Source organism: Monocercomonoides exilis, assembly GCF_001643675.1.
Source record: "Monocercomonoides exilis strain PA203 chromosome Unknown scaffold6-2077815, whole genome shotgun sequence".
NCBI lineage: Eukaryota > Preaxostyla > Oxymonadida > Polymastigidae > Monocercomonoides > Monocercomonoides exilis.
The window spans coordinates 831,106-854,890 of NW_027150551.1; the positions used below are offsets into that span (position 1 = coordinate 831,106).

The 23,785-nt window shown below is 36.1% G+C and overlaps 4 protein-coding genes across 4 annotated transcripts; 1 reads left to right on the forward strand and 3 right to left on the reverse strand.

Annotated features, from left to right (window-relative positions):
* Nucleotides 1-4,115: 4,115 nt before the first annotated feature.
* Nucleotides 4,116-12,551, reverse strand: MONOS_5999 (uncharacterized protein; the record flags this gene model as incomplete). Its single annotated transcript, XM_067876195.1, has 4 exons — nt 4,116-11,944; nt 12,025-12,090; nt 12,176-12,385; nt 12,447-12,551. 4 exons carry the CDS (start codon nt 12,549-12,551, stop codon nt 4,319-4,321), a joined length of 8,007 nt encoding a protein of 2,668 aa, XP_067733802.1. The 3' UTR covers nt 4,116-4,318.
* A 27-nt stretch (nt 12,552-12,578) lies between these two features.
* Nucleotides 12,579-14,572, reverse strand: MONOS_6000 (pyrophosphate fructose phosphotransferase (PFP)). Its single transcript, XM_067876199.1, has 3 exons — nt 14,283-14,572; nt 13,683-14,212; nt 12,579-13,462 (listed from the first exon to the last, which is right to left on the reverse strand). Exons 1-3 carry the CDS (start codon nt 14,547-14,549, stop codon nt 12,676-12,678), a joined length of 1,584 nt encoding a protein of 527 aa, XP_067733803.1. The 5' UTR covers nt 14,550-14,572; the 3' UTR covers nt 12,579-12,675.
* A 46-nt stretch (nt 14,573-14,618) lies between these two features.
* On the forward strand, nt 14,619-15,521 carry MONOS_6001 (putative B9 domain-containing protein 1; the record flags this gene model as incomplete). The annotated part of the gene is made up of 6 exons (XM_067876200.1): nt 14,619-14,732; nt 14,799-14,867; nt 14,943-15,029; nt 15,111-15,234; nt 15,313-15,369; nt 15,415-15,521. The coding sequence occupies 6 exons, from the start codon at nt 14,619-14,621 to the stop codon at nt 15,519-15,521; spliced, it is 558 nt and encodes a 185-aa protein (XP_067733804.1).
* A 5,087-nt stretch (nt 15,522-20,608) lies between these two features.
* MONOS_416 (uncharacterized protein) lies at nt 20,609-21,548 on the reverse strand (the record flags this gene model as incomplete). Its single annotated transcript, XM_067874209.1, has 2 exons — nt 20,609-21,413; nt 21,477-21,548. 2 exons carry the CDS (start codon nt 21,546-21,548, stop codon nt 20,892-20,894), a joined length of 594 nt encoding a protein of 197 aa, XP_067733805.1. The 3' UTR covers nt 20,609-20,891.
* Nucleotides 21,549-23,785: the final 2,237 nt, after the last annotated feature.

A 23,785-nucleotide genomic window follows, 5' to 3' on the forward strand; every position in this document is an offset into this window, starting at 1 on the left:
CAACCTCCATTGTTTGCTTCTGACGAGCAATTTTTGAACGAACAATTATCAAAGGATACTCTGGAATGATATGTTTGTGAAGGTAAAGCAAGAAATGACGACAAATGGCCAAATGTTAAAATATTACTAACGTTCACTCGTAACAAATGCAATATCTCGATTTCATCATCTGCAATCGACTCATCATTAGGGGAAAAACTTTGAGAAGTGAATGCCAATGAATGAGCCTTTTTGCATTTCACATTCTCGGGAAAATGAAAATTGATAAGTGTTGCTCCTTCCATTCTGAAAGACTCAAATGAAACATGTATCATCTCAATGTTGCAGGATGGTGAGATTATAGAAATCAAAGGCATTGTCAAAGAACCATGAAACGCAGGATTCAGTGATTGATGAAATATAACATAATTAAACGCTGCATAGCTTGTGGATTCAATTCCTTGGATAATCATAAGTTGAACATTTGTTTGTTCATGAACAAAGTGAAGGGCGCTAAACTCTGCGTATTCTGATTTAATTGTTATATATGGTTGATTGCCCGTGCATTTTGAAGTTGATATAACTGGTAATTGAGAATCGGTTGCTTTTCCATATAGCGTTGATGAATTAAATAAAACAATAGGCAACTCTTCTTCGTAAGTTCCATTCGCTATAGTTATCTGCATTGTTGAACATAATGCAGAAGGATGTAAAGCGTTGGAAATAGTTTTACACGGAAGTGCATCTTCAATAATCATTCCACAAAATTCGTTTCTATCGTCTCCTTCTGTTGCACTTACAAAACGTTTTGGTGATCCCTTAAAAAGAATATGACCCATTTCTTTTGTAGCATCTCCGCATTGCCAGATAACATGGCTGGGGACAATACTTGTAGCATAAGATAAAGAAATACTAGCATCTTTTGAATGCAAATTTTGAGTATCCAAAGCATAACAATCTTGGCTTCTCTGCGACGCAACCTCGTTTTTGTGAAAAAATGAAAAAAGTAAGCAAACTTGATTTGGGTCATAAGCCGGAATTTCAAAATATATTCCACCTCCTTTCTCTTCTGTGCAGCAATTTATAAAACTGCTCGATTCAAAAGTATATTGTGTAGAGGAGCTTTGAATCATGCTACCGCCTCCTTTTGTGTACGATTTACATTTTAAGAAAACGCAATCGACAAATTTTCTACAAAAATAAGGAGACAATTGATTCGGCAAAATGTTGGGATCCGAAAGATTTGAAGATGCCAGAGAAGCATCGTTTTCAAAATAAAAGCCTCCGCCGCTTTTGCCTGATACGCATTCATTAAAATATGAACAAATGATTCGAAATGCGTACATTACAAAACAAATGTAAGCTCCTCCTCCATTTCCACATTTGCTGGTGCATGATGAAAAACTTGTATTACTTATAAGTAAAGAATCAATCCCAGAAATAAAAATTCCTCCCCCATCGGATCCGCTTGAACTGAATTCAATTTTGCATTTACTTATTGAGGCCTTACATTCACGAATATCATAAATAAAAATTGATCCCCCACTTGTTGTATACGAAGAGTATTGAGAACAAATTGTTTCGGATGTTGAACAGTTTTCAAAATCATCTTCAATAAATTTTATTTCTTTTGTGTTAGAAACAAATATTTGCTGTTCTTCAAACTTTTTGTTTACAGAAGACTTTTGAGAATAATAAGAGTTGTTAAAAGAAAACAACGAAGATAAATGAGAATTTATAGATGTGATAATTCCACCGTAAAAAAAGTTATCCACAGATGAAAATGTATTTCCTTCGATAATCGAAACGCAAGGAGCTTTCGATGAAAAATGTGACATTGCTGAAATATTTGTGAAAATTGATGTCGAAATCGAAATGTGTGAAATGAATGAAGCATCGAGAAATGGGGTTTGAGTTATAAGAAGCGATGATATCGCGCTGTCTGAAATGCAAAAAGTTCCAAGCTGTGGAATATTACTAAAGATTTGCGAAGTGACAAACATTGCAGGAATGGATCTGTGAAATTCGTCCGTACGAAAAGTTACGTTGCGCATATTTGTGAATCCATTTTCCATATGAAGAATGGAAGTTAAAGATGTGTAGGGAAAAGAAAAGCAGCAAGAATCCACAGATAATAATGAATAACTTTTGTGGGCTATGAAAAAACTTTGCTGTGAAGGAAATAATGTTACGGATAAAAGATGAAACGACGTATTTAGTATTTCAAATGAACAAAAGATAACTGGAGTTTTTGTGTGAAAAGATTTAATTTCCAGACAGAAATTAATATCTTGAGTTTGTGTAATTGTTTTATAAAACTCTAAATCATTATTGAACGATTTCTTTAATATTTTTATATCTGACCTATAGCTTTCTGTCAAAGAGTTTTCTGAGCGGGAGCCAGCAATATTGCATGCTTTGAATTTATTTGATGCAAAATCAAGCTCGCGATCTGAATGAAAGTTGTTACATATAAAAGGAAATATGAAAAAACAGAGCATTTATTGATCAATTATCCCTTCAATTATTGTGATATTTATTTCATTCGAAAAAAATAACCAAAAATTCTTCAAAATGAGAATTTTTGCATACAAAAAGAAAAAATAAATAAAATTTGCATTCATAATTATAATTTTACAAGCAAAATAAGAACTTTTGAGTTCAAAATGGAAATTTTGCAAATGAATTAATCATTTTTTCAAACGAAAAAATAATTTTTGCATTCGAATAAATAATTGTTTAAAACCTTTCATAATTTTGTTCACTCTCTCATATATTTCAGTGATAATTAATTTTACACTTTTGAATCGGAAATTATTTTGTGTTATTGCAATTTTCATATGTGTGAGAAAATTTCCAGAAAATATTTTTTTTTCCTGAAATTTTTAATAAACTCAAAAATTTTTAATTCCTATGAAAACATAAGTTATTTCCATTACGATTGCAAAAAATTTGATTTCGTTTGAAAAATTTTCATTTATAACGTAAAAAATTACAATTTTGAATGAAAATTTATTAGGGTGTTTTTTTTATCCGGACATTTTTATTTATTGGCGTTTCTCAATAAATAAAACCAAAAATTAGAAAAGGCATATTGCATAAGGCTTGATAACGTATTTAATGTTCATAAACAATTTTTTTCTTGTCAATTTTTGTTTTTGATGAAGATCTTGGGAATTTTAAATTTATTTTTGATCATTTGTTTTGCTCGTTTTTAACCGACTCTCTTTTTTTGTCAATTTTTATCTACTGGACCATGAATCATTCATAATTATCTTTTATAATTTCAAATATTTTATATTTTTTCTTATTATTTCACGAGTTTTTCGCACTTCATTGTTTTTATCAAAATATTTGAAAAACCAAAGTTTTCTGAATTTTTATATGACATTAAGATTTAAGTTATAAATCAATCTGAAAATCAGATAAAACCACATTGCAGTTTTAGTTTATTAGTCATATTAAATTGAATCAAAATAGAAATGAACAAATAAGGAATAATCAAAAACTGATTGATACTACTATTGCAACAATACTTCACAAAGTTATAACCAAATAAAGACTTCCTAAAAGTATTTTCCTTTTCATGCACATCATTAAAAATATCTTACAAATGTCGTATTATTCAAAATTTTCAGTTTTATAAAATTTTCTTCAAAAACAATGAAATTCGAAAAACTCGTGAAATAATAAGAAAAAATATAAAATATTTGAAATTATAAAAGATAATTATGAATGATTCATGGTCCAGTAGATAAAAATTGACAAAAAAAGAGAGTCGGTTAAAAACGAGCAAAACAAATGATCAAAAATAAATTTAAAATTCCCAAGATCTTCATCAAAAACAAAAATTGACAAGAAAAAAATTGTTTATGAACATTAAATACGTTATCAAGCCTTATGCAATATGCCTTTTCTAATTTTTGGTTTTATTTATTGAGAAACGCCAATAAATAAAAATGTCCGGATAAAAAAAAATGTACGGATAAAAAAATCACCATATATAGAATGTAGAAATTATTAATTCGCTTGCAAAATTATTAATTCGATTTCAAAATTTCTCACTTTGAATAATTTTTGGTGTCACATTTTTCAAGTATTCATTAATTTTTATTTTAAAAATTTTGTTCAGCAAATTAAATTTTAAATTTAAACTTTTTGTTTTAACGCTTGAATAATTGTCAATTTAAGTCTAAAAATTTTTCGATAAAAATGAAATTAAAAATTGAATAAAAAATGTTCTTTTTTAAAAAATCATGGGTGAGCATTATTTCATGCATTTTCAACTGTTTCATCAGGCCGTTGAGAACTTTCAGTTGTTGTTTGTTCGTTTTCAGGTTCAGTTTTCAGTTGTTTCTTCAGCTTTTTCTTCAGCTTCTTCTTCAGTTTTCTCTTCTTTCTCACTTTCTTGTGTATTTTCTTCTTCTTTACTCTCTCCTTCTTTCTCTTCTTTCTCTTCTTTCTCTTCTTTCTCTTCTTTCTCTTCTTTCTCTTCTTCTTTTTCTTCCTCTTTCTCTTCTTCTTTTGCCTCAGATGATTCGGTTTCTGTTTGTTCTTTTTCTTCTTCTTTTTCTTCCTCCTTTTCTTCCTCCTTTTCTTCTTTGTCTTCTTCTTTTTCTTCTTCTTTTTCCTCGTTATCTTCTTCCTTTTCTTCTTCCTTTTCTTCTTCTTTTTCTTCTTCTTTTTCTTCTTCATTATTCTGTTCATTGCTTTCTTTTTCATTTTCTGTCTCTTCTTCCGTCTTCTCTTCACTTTCTGATTTTTCTTTTTCTTTTTCTTCTTCTTTTTCTTTTTCTTCTTCTTCTTTTGTATCATCGTCATTATCAGCAGCTTCTGTTGATTCTGCTGATTCTGTTGATTCTCCAGTTTCCTTCTTTTCTTCTTCTTCCTCCTCCTTCTCATTCTCCTCCTCCTTCTCCTTTGTCTCTTCATTGCCATCAGCAGCATCAGAATCAGAATCAGAATCAGAAGAAGAAGAAGAAGATGATGATGATGCTTCATCTAAACTCCTCTGTTTTTTCTCCTGTTCCGTCGGCAGAATAACTGAATGACCTCTTTTCGCTATCTCTTCATCTTCCTTCATCAGCTTCCTCATCAACTTCTCATCTTCCTCCATTGCTCGGCATTCTTCTTGCTCTTCTTTCTCTTCCCGCTCTGCTTTCGCTTTTTGATCAGCTGAATCTTCGTCCTCTTTCTCTGATGTTTCGTCTTCTTCTGTTGTTTCTTTTTCCTCTTCTCCTTCTCCTTCTTCTTCTTTCTTCTCTTCAGCTTCTTCCTCTGTTTTTTCGTCTTTATCTTCATCTTCTCTTTCCTTCTTCTCTTCTTCTCCTTCTTCTTTTTGTTCTTCTTCTTCTTCTTCTGGTTCGGGTTCTTTCTTCTCCACTTTCTCCACAACACCAATTGAGTGTGAAACCTGAATGCGGACTTCATCCAAACAGACATCAAAGAACATCTCCAGAGGGAATGGAGCATTTGGTGAGATGGAATCAGCTGCATTTGTGGATACAGAAGATTGAGAAGATTGGGAAGATGAGGAGAAAGAGGAGGAAGTGGAAGAAGAAGAAGCAGAAGCAGATTCTGAAACCTGTTCCGATTCAGATGATTGTAACGGCTCTGGTTCTGTTTCTTTCTCTTTCTCTTTCTCTGTTTCCCCCTCTCTCTCTGTCAAAGCTGGTGTAGCTGTTGCTGATGCTGTCGTAGAAGCAGCATTGGCCATCTGTAGATCATCAGTGAGTGTCTGATCAGTCAGCTGGCACGGCGGAATCGCCTCATTCCCATTGGCTGCAGCAGACCTGTTGAATGGATGCAATCCTTTTGACACCACAACAATCGGAATAATTTCGCAGAATATCTCCAATTCTGAGTCTTCTTCTCTGACGGTGTATTCAAATGTGTTCTCGGCAAGGAGGACTCGTTCTTCGGTTATCTCTTTTTCTTCTTCTTCTTCTTCTTTTTCTGATGCTTTTTCAGATTTATCATCTTCTTTCTCTTCTTTCTCTTCTCCTTCTTCAGCTTTTTCCTTATTCTCTTCTTCATTTGCAGCTTCACATTTTTCATTCTCTTTTTCTCCTTCTTCTTCTTCTTCCTTTGTCGGCTCTTCATTTATTGCCTCCATTTGAGAAGAATACATCTGCTGCTGCTGCTGCTGCTCTGAAATCTTCGGCTCTTCCGTTCTTCTAATTCCAATCCAGCGGATGTTGTATGGATAAAACTCGTCTTCTCCACAACTTTTTTCTTTCTCCTGTGTTTTCTCTTTGACTTCGCTGCTTGTTGATTCTTGATCGTCTTTCTTTTCGGATTTGATTTCTTCTTCTTTCTCCTCTTTGTTTTGTTGGCCTGTTTTTTCTTCTTCAGAAATTGCACTTGTTGAGCTGTTCACTTCTGCTGCTGATGATGTTTCATTTGTTTCGCATGTGTTTATTGACTCTTGTGCTTTTCCTTCTTCTTCTCCTTCTCCTTCTTTTTCATTCACATTATCAGAAGAAGAAGCTGAAGCTGATTCAGCAGGCGAAACAACACGAACAACTGGAAATGCCAATGAAGACTTGGAAATAAGCTCTTTCAGTTGAGGATTCTCGTTGATGATTGAAGAGGTGTGATCAACACACACACGCAAGTGCTGTCCAACTTTGAGCAACTTAACAGAATTTGATTTGCATTCTGATTTTGTTTCCTCTTTTGATTCTTGTTCTTGTTCTTCTTTCTCTTCTTCTTTTTGTTCTTCTTCTTCCTTTGCTTCACAAACCTCATTCTCTGTTTTCTCTTCTCCTTCTCCTTCTCTTTCATCTTTGCATTCTTCTTCTTTACCTTCTTTTCCTTCTCCTTCTTCTTTTTCTCCTTCTCCTTCTCCTCCTTCCACCTCCACCTCCACACTCGTAATATCCACTCCTTCATAGCTCACTCTCTCATCTGCATCCACAATCTGTGGCATTCCTTTCTTCTGGTCTTTTCTCACTGGAACGATAACACACCGCAGCAAACACCCAACATCCTCTGGTTTAACTGTGTATGTTCGCTTAGAGCCCACAAGCTCGCCGCGGCTGGGATCATCTGAAAGAGCACTTTTGCCGAGTGAGGAAGAAGAAGATGATGATGACAGCGTTGAAGTAGATGAAGAAGCCGAAATTGATGTTGCATTACTAGTTGCAGTATTAGTTGTTGTTCCATTTGGTGCAGTCAGTGTAAGTGCTGATTGATAAGAACATGAAGGAACATCTCTAATACGCCTCCACTTGACTGAAGAGACACCTTCAAAGCCGCCAAAGTATTTGTAATCGACAGACAAAACAGTGCCAACCACAACTTTTGGATGGAAGAGAGAGAACTGGTCGTGCTCAGCAAAGGAAGAGGCGGCTTCTGAAGCAACATTGACAGAAGAAGATGAAGAGGAGGAATCAGAAGAAGAAGCTGAAGATGAAGCAGATGTTGAAGATGATGAAGCAGAAGCAGATGGAGCAGACGAGGCAAACGAAGACAGCGGTGCAGGGGAAGAAGAACGGGGAGTGGTTGAAGGTGTCTGGGCAGCAGAATGAATGGGGGATGTGGTGGCAGAGGCAGCTGGCGTGCGTGAGGGTGTCCAGCCAAAGGAAGGATCATATGAAGAAGCACTGGATGAATAAGGAGATGATGAAGATGATGAAGCTGATGCTGATGATGAGGAGGAAGATGAAGAAGATGATGACGATGAACCATCTGTATTTGACTGCTGAAGAGATGAGTAAGTAAAGTCTGTTGGCTTGTCACCTGTGATAAACGCAGGGAGCGTGAATTTCTGTGATTTTGTGGCTGTCAACAGCGACAGATGTTCAAAGAAACTTTGCTTTTCGTTCTCTTTCTCTTGCTCCTTCTTTCTCTCTCTTCCTGCTTCTCTCTTCTTCTCTGTTGTCAGCTCTATTTGCTTCTCCTTGTTCGACGAAGGACTGGATGGCGCTTCCTTCTCAGATGAAGAAGACGATGCTGATGCTGATGCTGATGCTGATGAACTTGTTGCTTTTCCCTTTTCTTTCTCGTTCTCTTTCTCCTTTTCTTTTTCTGGTACTTTCGCCTTCTCCTCAATTGTGATGCTCAGCTGATACGCTGCTGGCTCTGCTGGCTCAATCTCCTTCTCCACAATGAACTGCTTCGGTTTCCCTTCCAATCCATCCGCACGCACCGGAATGGCAATCACTTTCACTCTCCTTCCAACACATATCTGTGTCGGTGCATACAACTCACTGTTGGTGAAGTCAATAGGAACCCATTCAGTCTTTGGCTGTTCAGATGATGAAGCAGACGCAGACGAAGAAGAATTCCCCATGTTCTGATCAGGAGACGAAGGCCTCGAATTCGGAGGGGTGTTTGCAGGTGACATTAAAGCAGGCGAAGAAATACACGACGATGAATGAGAAGGTGACAAGCCGTAGCCAGTCTGAGGTGACACAGAGCGTCGTGGGTGTGGCGCGGATGTTGGCACACTTCCAGATGGACGAGGGCCTTCCAACAGACTGTCCTGAAGAGAAAGAGGCGGGTTCTGGTATTGCTGTGAGGCGCCTGGTTGGCTGTGGACGGGGGATACGTGTCTTTTCTGAGGATATAAAGAAGAAGAAGAGGCTGAAGCAGAAGCAGATAATGAAGCTGAGCTTCCAGATGTATGCATCGTAGGTGATGATGATCCGCTGTGTGGTTCTGCTTTCTGCTTCTGGCAGGGCGCTTCCACAAACCATGAATAGCGATGCTTTCCTGGTTCTCCACCCAAATACACTGCCTGTGCAAGTAAATCTTCTCCTTCTTTGCTGGAGCCAGTCACTTTCAAAGAAACAAACTTTGGAGGCGCTGGACGCACAATCTCCTTCGAGTAGTACATCACCATCGGCCCTTTCACTCCGTCGTTTCTGCGCGGCGTTACACGAATAGCAAGCACAAAGCCAATATCGTCTCTGACTGGCGTATACTCCTTTGTTCCTCTGGCCACGACTGTATACTCAATATCCTCCAGTTTCTTTCCCTCGGGTATCTTCTTCTCACGCAGAGAAGACCCAATTTTCATTGAAGACACCACAGACGCTGTTGGCTTTGTTCCTCTGAACAGCGATGGTGCCATGTTCGACTTGATGGACGTCACTTTGCTCGATCTGGAGAACGTCACCACAGATCTTCCTGTTGAGATCCGCTTCGCTGCATCCTGTGCTTGTGACATCTTCTCCGTCCCTGCTTTGCTCGCCGGGTGTCTGGCAGACGATATGCTCCCCTTTGGCCCGTACATCGAGCTGCGTGAGCGCACACTGGTTGAAATTCTCGAAGCACCTCCGATGCTGGTGCGTGACACATCTCTTGTCAGCCCAGAACCAGTGCCAGTTTTGCTTCCATCGCGACAAGGTGAAAGAGAATGGTTCATTCCACCTGGTCCCTTCGGGGTTGGTGACATTGCAGGAGATGGACCACCTCTGCTATCCAAACCATCAAAATTGCCATCTTTTTTGAAGTCTCCTTCGTCTCCAACACCGCCAGACATAGCGCCTGGTTGTGGTGATTGTGCTTGCTTCGGCTTCGCACAGACAATCGCTGGGTCTTCGTGCAGACGCACCCACTCAATTTCTGTAGCACCTTCGCTGCCTCCGATGTACTGCCATGTGGCTTCCAACACTTCTCCTTCTTCGATCTCTCCTTCGATTGTCACATTCTGTGCAGAAGGAGGGCCAGGCGCAATGGGAACAGAGGTGTAGTCATAGACAGTTTCTCCGTCAATTCCGAAGATGGAGACTGGAGTGTAGCCAAAGCGTACATAACGTCCGCAGTGATAAGGAGCAGGAACAAACACAGCGCCTGTGGTGGGCATCATAATCATCTCAGATGCTGATGGAAGAGACATGTCAGTTGATGCTGACGCTGAAGCAGATGCTGGGGATGGGACAGGTGATGGAATAGGAGAAGAAGAGGCTGAGGCTGAGAGTGAACCAGAAGCAGAAGTTGAAGCTGATGCTGAGGCTGATGCTGAGCTCTCTTCTGCAGCTGCCTGCTGTGCAAGATACGTCTCCACATCCACTCCTTCTTTGTCTGCTGCTCTTTTGATTCTTTCCTTCTCTTTCCTTTCTTTCTCTTCTTTCTCCTTCTGCTCCAATTCTTCCTTCATTTTGATTGCTTCCTCATTCACATCAATCCATTCCTCTGTCCCAGGAATCCTTGTCGCCCAGCTATACACGCTTTTGCCTTCTTCTCCGCCATGATAGTTTCCTTCTCCATTCAACGGATTTCCTTCTAATGGGATACCTTCAATCGTCACACCATCAACTTCTGGCTTTGTCGGCAGTACAAGCGACGACATTGTCACAAACGGCTCGCCACATGTGCCTTCCACATTCTGTGGTATGTAGATGACTCTGATGAAGCTCCCAACATCCACTGTCTTCAAAGTCAGCTGCGGAGAATTCGACTCCTGGATGAGCTCAGGAATTGCTCCTTCCATCACAACAGGTGGAATCACCTCAATGTTCGCAAGAATGCGCTCAAAACGGTAAATCCCTGCACCACCTTCAACTCCATAGCACTGTGGGACAACTGTAAGAACTTTCTCTTCCACGCACTGACCCATCAATGCCAGCTCCACGCAACGTGGATGAGCAGCGATAACATTTGCAGTCAGTGTGAATAAGCTGCTCAGCGGCATCCCGTTGTTGTTCGGTGGGAATGGTGTGATCTCAAAACGCAGGTTGGCACCAATATCTTCCTTTGTAACTGTATATCGCTTCTTGTTCGCTCCTTCAATCAGAATCGGGTCGCCGTTTCTGAACTGTCTGTACCACTGCAATGCAAAATAGCCTCTCGGTCCGTTTGATTCTGCAACACCACTCAGCGCACTGGCTGCAGTTGTCGCTGATCCGCGCAGGAACTTTCCTCTTCCTGACGATCGCATGGAAGATGATGACGCAGACAGTCTGGCTTCTGTTCCTTCGCCTTCGCCTTCTAATTCTCCATTCACAGAGCCTGCTCTTTCCCTTTCGTCATCAAATCCGTCTTCTTCCTCTTCGGCAGCATATCTCGCTTCGTCGACTTTTCTGGCGCGTCTGCTTCTGCCTTCTCCGCCTTTCTGCTTCAGATGGTGATCGCTTGCCACAATCGGTGGTGAAACACTTCGTTCAGGTGCAACTGTCTCCTTCACTTGTCTCGCATGTTCATTTTCCTCTCTGTCTTCTCCTTTGCTGTCTGCACCTTCGTCAGCACCTTCTTCAACGTCGCTGCCCAACTCCATCTCATCATCTTCTTCTCGAAGCTTCTCGCTTCCTCTTCTCTTCTCGCTCATGGACTTCTTCAGCTCGTCATTGGTTTCTTGGCTTTCTCCAAAATCAATGCTATGCCTTTCAACTCCTTCAACTCCATTAACTTCTTCTCCCTCTCTTTCTTTCAGCTCTTCGCTCTGCTTTTGCTTGTTTTCCATCTCCAGCTGCAGCGCAATCTGCTCTTCTTCTGCTTCTTCGTCAATCATGTCGAAGTCGCATTCAAACAAATAGCTGGCTTCTAACTCATCGCCTTCAATAGGCTCTCCTTTAATTTCAAGCTCCAGAAGACGACACGATGTTTTTGTTGAAGCAGCTTTTTGATATCTCATCAAAAAGTCGTCGCAAATTTCATTGAAATCTTCGGGGTCTGTTGAAACTGCCTCAACTGGCTCCACTTGCATCCCATAGCGAAGACATGTGGCCATCTTGAGTGGATACCTCTGGGCGTGCTCTTTTTCTTCTTGTGTCACCATTTGTCCATCGATCTTTTTGAAAGAAGGATGAGCAATTAACATCATTGTTCGGAAGAATTCATTTTCTGCTGAAATCGGATTTTCTTCCATTCTAATTGATTCAAACTGACTAAATTGTGATGACGGAGGAAAATCTTTCAAAAGCCCAACAGAGTTATGCGAAATGATCAATGTACGAAGATTGGGGAAGCAGTTCAATCCTGCCAGTGATTCTATGTTGTTGTAACTTAGAGAGCAATACTTAAAATAATAACAATAATTTTCATAATTTTCATAATTTTCAAAAATATTTTCCTTCCAATAAATGCAGAATGTCAAACCTCCAAAGATGGACAAAATGGAATTGAAGTGAAGTCGGTTATCATGTTTCTGTTTGCGAATAGTTGCTAAATTTTATATAAAAATTAAGTATATGTTTGAAATTTTTAAAATTTCTTTGAAATGAAGCTTGCCTCAAAAAATGTCAAATACCTTAATTTGTGGGCAATTCGAAAGAAATGATAATGATGCAAGTTGATTGTTTGAAACATCCAAAATTCGAAGATGCTCAAGTAACAGAGTTGGTGGAATAAAATCAAGGAAATTTGTTCGTAAATATAAAAATTCAATTCGTTGATGGGTTTGCAGTCCATCAACAGTTTTCAGAGAACATCCATTTAAATCAATTCGGTTATTAATTGCCTTGTCAAAGGAAATAAAAATAAAACAAATGTAAACTTCATTAATTTTAAAAACAAAATACTTTTACAGTTGCAAGCTTTGATGCTTGTCCTGCAATGGTAAGTTCTGCAAGTTGATTTCGCAAAGTATCTTCAGTTTGCGAACGAGAAGCAGAAACTTTTGCCATATTCAACAAAATTTTGATCAAACAAGATCAAGATCAATAAACATATTTTTTATAAGTTCAAAAATGATTTGTGAAATAACATAGTAAAAATTTAATTAAATAAATATAGAAGTGTTAAAAATGTTCACTGATATGATAAAGCAGTTTTCATAGATGGGGAAGGAATTGATGATAGCTGAGAAGGCTGGTTAGATGAACTTTTCATAACAAGTGGAGGCAAAGCAAAGGAAGAAGATGACGATGTAACCGTTGTAGAAGTTGAAGGTGCAGTAGAAGAGGAAGAAGAAGATGATGATGATTCATTTCCTACAACAGGTGTTGAAAAAGACGCAGCAGACGCAGCTTGAGTCGCAGAGGCAGAGGCAGCAGCAGCTGCAGAAGAAGAAGACATGGCAGGAGACATAGCCGGAAGAGAATGCTCCTTCATTGTCAAATCCCACGTCATCTGCTTGACTGTGTTCCACATCCCGCCGTGTATGTCCACCTTCTTCCTTCCGCGCCGGATCAGCGACAGCGGCACAAGCGTGAAGCTGTCGTTCCAATAGCCCACAATACACCCTGTCTTCCCACTCAGCGCTGAATCCACTGCTTTGTTCCCAAGCTCCTCACAGAACGCAGCATCAGCAGCAGTCGGCTTTGTCGACCGGATTGTGTACGACGGATCGATGTATTTGATTGTCACCTCCATTTTGATCGAGTCAAAATAGGATGTGATCTCTTTCTTCAGAAACAGCCCTATGTCTCCGTAGCTCACATTCCCGCTTTTATCCCGTTTCTCTGCATTGTGCTGACGGAGAATATCAACACCGGCTCCCTCAGCTACAACAATCACGCAATGGTCGCGCTTCAAAAGGCGAAGGCGGATAGACTCCATCAGAGAGCTTAATGTGAATGGTTCTTCTGGGATCAAACTGAAAAAGACATTTAAAAATGAGAAGTTTTCAAAATTTGTATATTATTTACAAAAAAATTATTTTTTCAAATAACAATAATGAATAAAAACCAATTAAAATGGGAGGAAAAAAATAGCAAAGCAAATGGTTCGTTTTGGAAGCACTCAAACAAAACATCATAGAAATAATACCCTCCCAAAAAAAGTTGCTCTAAATGAGATTAAAAAGAAATCCATACCAAATATTCACATCTCCAGATGCTAATGTTGCTTGTGCAGCAATAAAGCCACTATCTCTTCCCATTAACTTCACAAGACCGATGCCGTGTCGAGCTGATTGTGCTTCTGCATTTGCGCAAGAAATTGCATTTCTTGCTTGTTCAACTGAAGTGTCAAAGCCAAAAGTTCGTGATATATACATAATATCATTATCAATTGTCTTTGGTATTCCAACAACAGCAATTGGCAAGTGACGCCTCTTCAATTCCTTGTGAATTTCTTCTGATCCACGCTGTGTCCCATCTCCGCCAATTGTGAAAAGAATATTTACATTTTGTTCAATAAGCGTTTCCACAATTTCAGGAATGGGAATTGGACCACGAGATGAACCTAAAAATGATCCTCCATACATATGAATGTCATTGACTGTGCGTGAATCCAGAGGAATGCAAGATAATCCGTCTTGTGACAATCCTTGATATCCATATTTAAAGCCAAGAACCTTTTTCACCTTATAACTTAACGATGCATATGTTAATGCTCTTATGACCTGTGAAAATCATGTTTTATACAAAAAAATTCAATTGATAACAAAATATGGCTTTATAAATAAAGCAAACATCATTTAAACCGGGGCATAATCCACCGCATGTAACAATTCCAACTATCGTATCTTCTGGCTTAAAAAACATTTTTTCACGCTGTCCAGCAACTTCAAAACCTAATGAAAAATCTATTTCACGAGGGTCGGAAAAGGTCTGTTGAAGTAAAATGCGCTCGTCATCTCGCACGAACTCAAACTTTGGGCGAGTCGTTTCGTATCTACACTCTCCAAGGGTCGCTACAGCAAAATCAGCTGCAGTCAACTTGCCTTTTTCGTCAAACATGCCCAAAGACAAAAATACTTTTTTATGAACATAGGATATATTGGATCATATCCAAAAAATTAAAAAGTAATGGTTGAGGATCAGAATATGTCAACTCCCAATGATGGAGATGAGTCTGCACCAAATATTATTCCAACGGGAAAGTTTCAACTTTATGTGAATGGAAGTCTTGAATCAGCAACTGTTTGTTGACTTTTGCAATACATAAATTGAATTTTTTTTTTTGTGTTTGTTTTTTATTTATTAAAGTTAAGTGGTTATGATGGAGTTCATGCAACATATAGCATTCGCAAGGGAGATGGTTGGGAATTTATAAGTGTATGTATGCAAATCTGAAAGTGCTTACATGCAATATGTTTTATTAAATAATTTATTTATCAAATTAAACTGAAGGGCGTTGACACTGGCGGAACTCAAATAACTGCAAAGGCTCCTTCAGGACCTAATAGGACAACATTTGTTTGGAATTTTCCAATTGAAGTTTGATGCATTTAATAAAAAAATAATAATAATCTTTATAAAAAAATTAATAATTTATTGAATTATAACACACTTAAAAAGTTGCTTTTATCTTCAAATACACCAAGTGGATGGCCTCAATTTGTTGTTAATGTATATGGACTTGATTTATTTGGAAGAGATACGCTGATTGGAACAGGAAGTACTCACTTACCAATTGGACCTGGTAGTTTTGAGAGAATAATACCACTTTTCAAGCCGAAAAGTTCATCGTTTTTCCAAAAAATGTACTCATTTTTCACAGGGGCTTATCCAGAATTTACTGATCCATTTTTTTCCGCCATGTCACTTCCTCGTCACGGTTTGTATTTTATTTATGTTAAAAATCAATAAGTTTTCTTTTCAGTTGCTAGAACCACTTCATCAGGAGTTGTTAGAGTTGTTTTTAATATAGTTGTTAGAAATATGTCATCTTGTGGATATTCTATTTCTGGTGAAGAGTATTCTATTTAAGTTTCACTTCACAGAACATCTCATTTTGCATTTCACAATCGTTCACAATTACAGTTTTGTTAGCTTTAAGTTTTTGAATTTGTATTATGAAGTAATGAAAGGTATTGGTTGATGGTGCTTTGTTTTATAAGCTATGAAAAGAGAAATCTTTTTGAGAAAAGAATCAAGATTTATAATGCATCTTTGAAAATTGACAACCTTATTTGAATGAATATTTTTTTTTTAAAAATAAAAAATTACGTCATGACGCTTATTGAATTTTTTCAAAAAGAAATTAATCATCACCATTGATTTCATTTCAAATTGTATCATTTTTGCTTTTTGAAATTTTTTTTAAATTAAAATAAAATTTACATTATTCGTTATTTCCTCCACATTTTTGCTTTTTTTTTTTTTTTTTTTTTTTTTTTTTTTTTTTTGGTTTGTTTGGTTGTTCAGTTGTTTGTTTAGTTGTTTGTCAGTTTGCTTGCTTGTTTGTTTGATAGATAGAAAGATTCTCTTTTGTTGTCTTGTTTTTGATCGCAGTCCAAATTGTATAGTTATTCACAAAATAAAGAGAAGCTGGTTATTTGTTGATGTTTAAAATTTTTCTAATTGAAACAACATAAAGGATGTGGCTAATTTCAATAATTCGAATATTGGAAATTATTCTTTAATGAAAAATCATTTTTGAAATATTTAAAAAGAAAATTTTGATTTTTCATTTTTATCTAATTCCTGTTCTCATTTATGAAACTTTTCATAAATGGAAATAAAAACATTGTCAAAATATTGTTTTCGTGATGTAAAAATTTGTTGAGTGGGTACAAAAATTTGATTGAAATTTGAATTTTTTTTCTTTTGAAAATAATCCAATAAAGCATTTTAAAAATCTTTCGACAAAAGGAATTGAAAACGTGGCAAAAAGAATTTTTTTTTTTATTAACAATAAATATTTCCAAAAAAAATATATAATAAATAATTTGAAAGTACAATTTTTGAACGGTTGAATGAAAAATGTGATTTTGATATATCTTAAATTTTTCATCTCTATGAAATTTTTAAGTTTTGCACGATCGTGAACAATTTAAATAATAATATCATTTAAAGAATTGTATCGAGAATTTTCATTTACGTTCTGAAGAAAGAGGAAAGTATAGCGAAAATTTTTGTAACATTTAAAGGATATATATGGATGATTATTTTTGAAATCATATTATCTCAGAAAAAATTTTCGGTTTGGATTTTGTTTATGAATATTCATAGATGAACCCTGAAAAGTGATAGAGCTGTTATGTGATGCCTCTTCTATTTTTTCAAATCAAACTTTGGCTTTTGAAACGATATGAAAACATTCAAAATTTGTTTGAAATTAATAAGCAAATGACAATGAAATTTTATTAAAATAAACACCCCGAAAAAAGTTATGATTTCAAATACAATCACCCATATCAATAAATCCAATGAAGCATTATCAGTACAAACTTCACTTTCATCCATTGAATATTTCATAATTATTTACTATGCATGTTCTAATTATTGAAATAAGTGTGGCAAATGAACTTTCTATCTTTTTTCGAGCAAATATATTTTTTCATAAAAATCACTCAAAACTTTATAAATTTTTTCGGATTTCGATCAAAAAAAGATTTTCATATCAGCAGACTAACATTATAAATATAACAAAATAATGTTTTGCGACTTTTCACGCATTTAAAGAAATAAACTTAATTTATTATTTAACTTTTTGATCGCAAAAAGTTCAACCACCGTGCACAATTTTTTAATTAAAATGCTTTAAGTGTTATATTCTGTTTCATTTTCAAAAATCCAAACACATGCCAGTTGAATTTCTGTTGTTTGTTGATCAGACAATGCAGTTTATTTCGATCATTGAATAATATTTTATTCTTTGACTTTTATTTGATTGTGCGAATGTGCAAAATTCAAATATTCGAAAATTTGAAGCAAAATTTTTTTGTGCTCAGGAGAAAAATACTGTATTCAGCTAAAAAATTTCAAAAAAATGAAAGAAAATACTCTTTTCATCGTTATTTACTGTAATAAACTCATTAAATTAAATATGGAAAAATTGAAGAAAATATTTATTAATATTTAAAAACAATTCACTTTTTCGTTTTTAATTTTCTATATGGGGGAAAATATGGCACTTCAAGCGTTTTCAGTGAAAAAATTTGCAACCAAATAAAAAATTACTTTAAAGCTTGAGAAATGAGTTTTAGATCTTATATTTTAGAAAATTTTGACTTTGAAATAGAAAAATATTTATTATTGAAGTTTCTTTATGTTCATTTTGAGAAATATATGGAAAAATTGTTTTTACCGAGATAATGTGAAAACTTCACCAATAAATTAAACAAACATCACTTAAATATTACATGCTGCAAAGAAAACTGTCTGGAAAATTGTTTGCCAAATTATTATGATGTAGATATTGTTTTGTAAGTGTTATAAAGGGTTATGGAAAAATTAAATATTTCAATCCAGAGCACCTTCAAAATTTCAATGAATTCTTCGAATCAATTAAGATCCTCGAAGAATAAAGATATGATCGTGAAATAGAAGATTTGTTTAGAAACAGACACATGCAATTTCAAAATCAGCAATGATAATCAGTTCCGGATGGTTAATTCATCAGCAAGAAGAAGTTGAAAATCGTGTTTCATGCTTCAATGTGTTTGCTATTTCTTTTTTTCACGTGAATTAATTTGTAAACCTCTTGTTTTTTGAAAAGAGAAATGAGAATATAGTAATTTTAATGATTTTATTTTTGTATGCGAATATATGTTTGCTCATGATTAATATTTTTCAGGTTTTAATAACGATAGTTCGAAGCATCTCATTTTGGAATTAATGAAGGAAAGTTGTCAAAAAGGATATTCTTTTGTTTTTTTTTGTCAGTATTTCAAAAGAGAACTGGATGCCGAGATACAATCAGCAGATGGAAGTTGCATATTTTTTGTATTCAATTGGAACATGAGATAAAAACAAATTCGATATCAAAGCATTTGGATGAAAGCGAAAAGGAATGACAACAATTGGACAGTCATTGGAAAAAATAAAATTCGGAGATATTTTTTCTGAAAAAAAAAATTGATGGCAACATTGAAAGCAGGATGCTTATGTGGCAAAAAGGATGACGGAGAAAGGAGCACTGGGATACAATGGAAAAAAAGATTGACAGCATCAATGATTGAACAATCTTCTGCATTTTCGTTAGGACAGGCATGCGTGTTCTTTTGAGGAATTTATATTATCAATGCAAAACCAATAATTTTTATTTTATATCTTTTTATTTCCATTCCAATGAACAACTTTTTTTCATGTTGTGTATCATTTTCAGGAACAATCCATTTCAAGCGGAATTTTTACAAATCATGTGGTTTCTTCTCCTTTTCCTTCTCCTTCGATCTCTTCATTAACGATATATTTTTTATTTGGCTGATGAAAAGAACGCCTTCGTATTTGAAAATTGTTGAACAATAAGGCAAGAAATAATAATTAAAAATTCTCATGTTTCAGAGCGAAATAAGTTTGCCGTCAAAATAGCAAAGTTTGATTTTAATGCAAATTCCACTTTGCCGTTTTTTCTTCAATTAGATAAATCAGCTTATTTATTCAATCATAGAGATGTTCATCTTATTTTCAATCACACACCAATGCAACTCTGCCATCCTTGATTCGCCTTCAGGAAAGAAAGCCAACTTTTTTATGTTCAACTTTTTCAGTTTTTTGTTAACTATTTTTTCAACTTTCAAAGCATCCAACTTTTCGATCTATGGAAATGATGAATATTTAACTTCTTCCTCGTCTTTGGCTTCTTCTTCATCATCTTCTTCTCATCCTCCTCTTCAACTCCATCTGAAGTGCCTTCTGCTGCTTCATCAACAACCACTTTTGAGCCTTGATCTGCGCATGTTGTTCCTTATCTAGGTGGTTTGAGAGGCTTATGCGTTGGAGAGTGAATTGAAAAAATCGTGAAGGTGGGGAACTTAGATGAGAAAACGTTAAGGCTGTTTATATTTTCAAACGACTGCTTAAAAATGCTTGCTTTAATTTGCTTGCAGCTTTTGTTTCATAGAATATCAACGTAGTTTTCAGTATTTAATTGCAATATAATAATTTTTTCTTGTTTTTTTTCCCTACACATATTTATCTGCTTTCATTCATTTTTATTGTCATTTTATTTCAACAAATTTCATTTCACAGATTGCTCCGATAGGTGCCTTGCTCAAGTGAGGTACAACTGAACTGTTAACCAACCAGCATTTGGAAGCTGCAACAGCTGTGCGCATATTGTTTTCAACAGCAGCGCATCTAAATTTGGTGTGCTGAGATGTAATGATATTGCTTATTGTGTCAAAGCAGCCGACATTTCATTCATCGTAGAATCAGTGAATCCGCTGTTCAGGAAATCTATGAAAGACCAATTCAGGGAACTGAAGATGAAGCGGGAAAAACCAGCAACTCGACGTATTTCGGAGCAGATGAAAGAAGGCGATGGAAGCGGAGGGAAACTTGGGGAAAGGACGTTGAAGGAATCGATGCTGCTGAAGATGATTGCAACGAACGAGGACAATCTCTTAGCAGATCCGAGAGAACAGTTGTTGAAGCAGGCGAAGATTGCTGAATATTTGTTATTCATATGAAATTGTTTGTAAATTTCAAATATTTTTCTTTTTAACCCCCTTTATTCTTTAACAAATGTATTTGAACGCAAATCATATATTATTTTCACATTTGCTGATTGCTTTATAAATGAAATAGCTCACAAGCTGATTAACATCTTCATAGAAACGGAGAAGCTCTTGAGGACAAGCTATAATAATGAAGACAAAAAGGAAGAGTGAGCAAATTTTTTTATTTTTTGATATGTAACATACACTTCGAAAGAATCATCCACTTCACTTAAACAGTATCTTTTCATATTTTTTTGATGGAATTATTTGTTTTGTGCGTTATAATTTGTGAATTTTCAATACTTTCTTTTAAATGTGAGAAATCCAATTGCTGACTGGACTTTTCTCAGGATAATGATAGTTGAAAGGACATCTTTATGTTGAACAAAAAATATCAACATATTCAAAAAAAATGGATTATTCAAAATTCCATGTGCATGAATTGGTTTGTGGATAACAAAAAACATCGTTCAAACAATAAAAATGATAACAATTCATGAATACAAAAAAAGTTATTTGAGAACAAAATCTCCAACATAACGACGGTTTATTAATAAAAACAATAAAAGTTGGAATGAAAACAGCAAATTTGAAGCCTGCCAAACGGAATCTTTCAGAGGAACTGCATCGCCAATGCGCGACCGGTGATTAAGACCAGCTTTTGCCAAGTCTCCTTTTTCTTTTTCTCTCTTCAGCTTTTCTCAATTCCATTTCCAACAAAGTTCAACCTCCCCAACACTGTCCCTCTTGCCATAGCCCCATTCTCTCCATACACCCGCTTTTCGATCCTTTTCTTGTCTTCCCAGCTTAGTGCAGAAACAAACGCACAGTGCAGCATCTGCACTGCCACCGTCTCCAGCGCTCGCGCTGCTGTCCGCGCTGCAAGTTCCACCGACCGCTCGCACGCAACAAACTCCACAACCCCCGCAATGAGATGCCCGGCTAGCTGGAACAGAACACCGCACTTCTCCTCAAAGTCAAACGTGACGTTGTGCTCCCGGAAGTTCGAAAAGAACTGCCCGTGCGGCACACGCGACAGCTCCGGCTGGTAGAACGGCTGCACAATCACAAAGCTGCGTGTTGCCGCCGGAGAGAGACAGGCACACGCCTGTGCAGAGGCGCTGGCTGTGCCACACGCCGCCTGAGGAGACACTCTCTCCACACCTGCTACCTGGTGCTGCGAGGCCGACCTGTGTGCTCCGCTCGAACAGCCCTGAGGCCGAGCACAGGCAGAATGCGCAGAATCAGAAGATAGAATGTGTCAATGGGAGAAAACGGTACCAGTGATGCATTGAATGAGATTGTTTATTGAGACAATCTCTGAGCAGTGATGAAGAAGATGCGACATTCACTTTTTAACTGACGTTGCCTCCGCGGAGCTATCGAGAAATCCACTGCGCCCATTAAACATTAACCTTTCATCTATATTATCAACTTATTCGCCTGAGAAAACAACCAGATAATCTATTTATCGAAGAGCATTTACACAATCGCATGTATTTTTTCCTTCAATTCCATTGGTATAACATATTCAGCGGAATAATCTCCACAACCGCTTCAAATTTGACTATCGTCTCTGTTCACCTCCACGTTCCAAAATGTTTCAATATTCCATCTGAAGATAATTATCAATTTCAATTCCCTTTTATTCGTGCTGACATTTCATCCCATTTTCTTATCTCTTTTCTCTTTTCTCTATTTCTGCACGCCATCATCCTACACATTGCTTTTCTCTCTCCGCTCCTCCCTATCCCCACAAACTCTTAACTCTCTTCCACTTCATCCATTTTTCCCTCTTCTCAAATAAACTCTCCCCAGCGATCATGATGCTTATCATTCAATCAAACAACATATCATTCGCGGTCTGATTCCCACGTCTCTTCTCTTGATCATCCCACAGTTCCACCAGCTTTCCCTTCAAGCTTGTCCTCACCAAAATTTTCTGGAAACTATCAAGATATCTAATCAACCAGAGTCAAACTTTCAGTATTCTGTGACCACTCATTCAGAATCTTCCCTTCTTCTTCCTTTTCTTTTCTTCTTCTTCTTCTTCTGCTTCCCCTTCTCCAATTCCTTTCTCCACCTTCTTCTCTATGCTTCATAAAAAATATTCTTGCATTATCTCTTCCTCATCCAAGTTCACAATCACATCCGTCAAAGATATTGATTGCAGCACCACTCACACTGCCACAAAAAGCAATATCGTTGGATCAACATTTTTTGTTCTGTTGAATCATATCCACAATTGTCTGAGAAAAGAACCTCTTGGAAGTATCATCTGCACTCGAAGAAGCTTCTATCGACAGAAGCGGAGAAAGTTCAACAATAGAGAGCATTGTTTGTGAGGTTCACATTAGATAACAATGTTTCAATCTTTTGTGAAGAACAATGAAGCATAACAACACAAATTTTGATTGATCTGTTAAAAGAGGCTCCAAAAATGATTGAAGTACCTTCGACGCAAACTGCACAATTATCCTCATGAAACTCCTATTGAAGTCCTTATTCACTGACAAAGCATTCTAATGGTCCATTCCAGTTCCCAATAAATATAAAGTCGACTTTGAAGATTTTTAATAATCTTCACTTCTTTTCAGTCTGGATACCGAATTGTTGCATACAACAGCTTTTGAAAAGGCAGATTTTGAAGTCTCAAAAAAAGGAAAATAAGATGCAATGGAGTTATTTTGAAAATAGATAAGTGGAAATGAGAAAAAGGACTGTTGAAGAAGAAAAAGATGATGATAATTGAAACATAAATGATGATAGCATTGTTTTTTGTTTGAGCCAATACGAGATGTATTAAAAGACAGCAAAACGAAAAGATCGATCACCGAAACAGAGAATGCTGTGATTGTCGCTTTCTATTCATTATGGTGATACTGGAACAATAAACTTTCATATTATCTCATTTCACATTTCTTCACTTCCTTATTAAAGCACAGGCAATTGTGCATAATATTTTGATAGATCATATCCCACTAATTATTCATTTAATCACTTTTATTTTCTTCTTCCAAACTTTCTATATTATTTGTGATAAATAAAAGTGTAAATAACATTTCAAGAGTAATTTTTTTATTTACTATAGAATTTAGTTAAAATCAGATTTCTGATCTTTTGTGGGAAATGATCAAAATTTATAAATGTTTAATAACATATGAACTAAGAATAAAGAATCCGGCAAAATGTCATTTTCTTGTTTTAATTTACATACTCCATTTTGATAAGCAATAAAAAAATTTTTTTTGTGTCGTGCATAAAAAGCTTGAAAGTCCATATTTTCCACCATATGAGAAAAAAAACAAGTGAAATTATTAAAAATCATTGAGAACAGCAGTTTATGATAAAAGAAAATTTTTTCTTGGTTATACTCAAATAATAACACACATCGGTTACAAAATAATTTCCTTCATTTTTACAAGAATAAAAATTTGGAATAAATAAACTTCCTTTTCGACTTCGAATAAAACTTTTTTGATTTTGAATAATTAATTTTGATCTTTAATGAAACTTTTTCGATGATGGATAATTTTTTGCGTATTCAATTTTATAATTTTTGATAGAATATGAGAATGTTGATAA

Bases quoted from the DNA above. Each gene is read 5' to 3' on its own strand.
- MONOS_6000 (XM_067876199.1), bottom strand. From the start codon at position 14,549: ATGTTTGACGAAAAAGGCAAGTTGACTGCAGCTGATTTTGCTGTAGCG. The intron at 14,213-14,282 runs GTTTGCTTTATT...TGATTTTCACAG, and splicing joins TATGCCCCGGTTTAAATGAT to GTCATAAGAGCATTAACATA. The intron at 13,463-13,682 runs GTATGGATTTCT...TGTCTTTTTCAG, and splicing joins TCTGGAGATGTGAATATTTG to TTTGATCCCAGAAGAACCAT.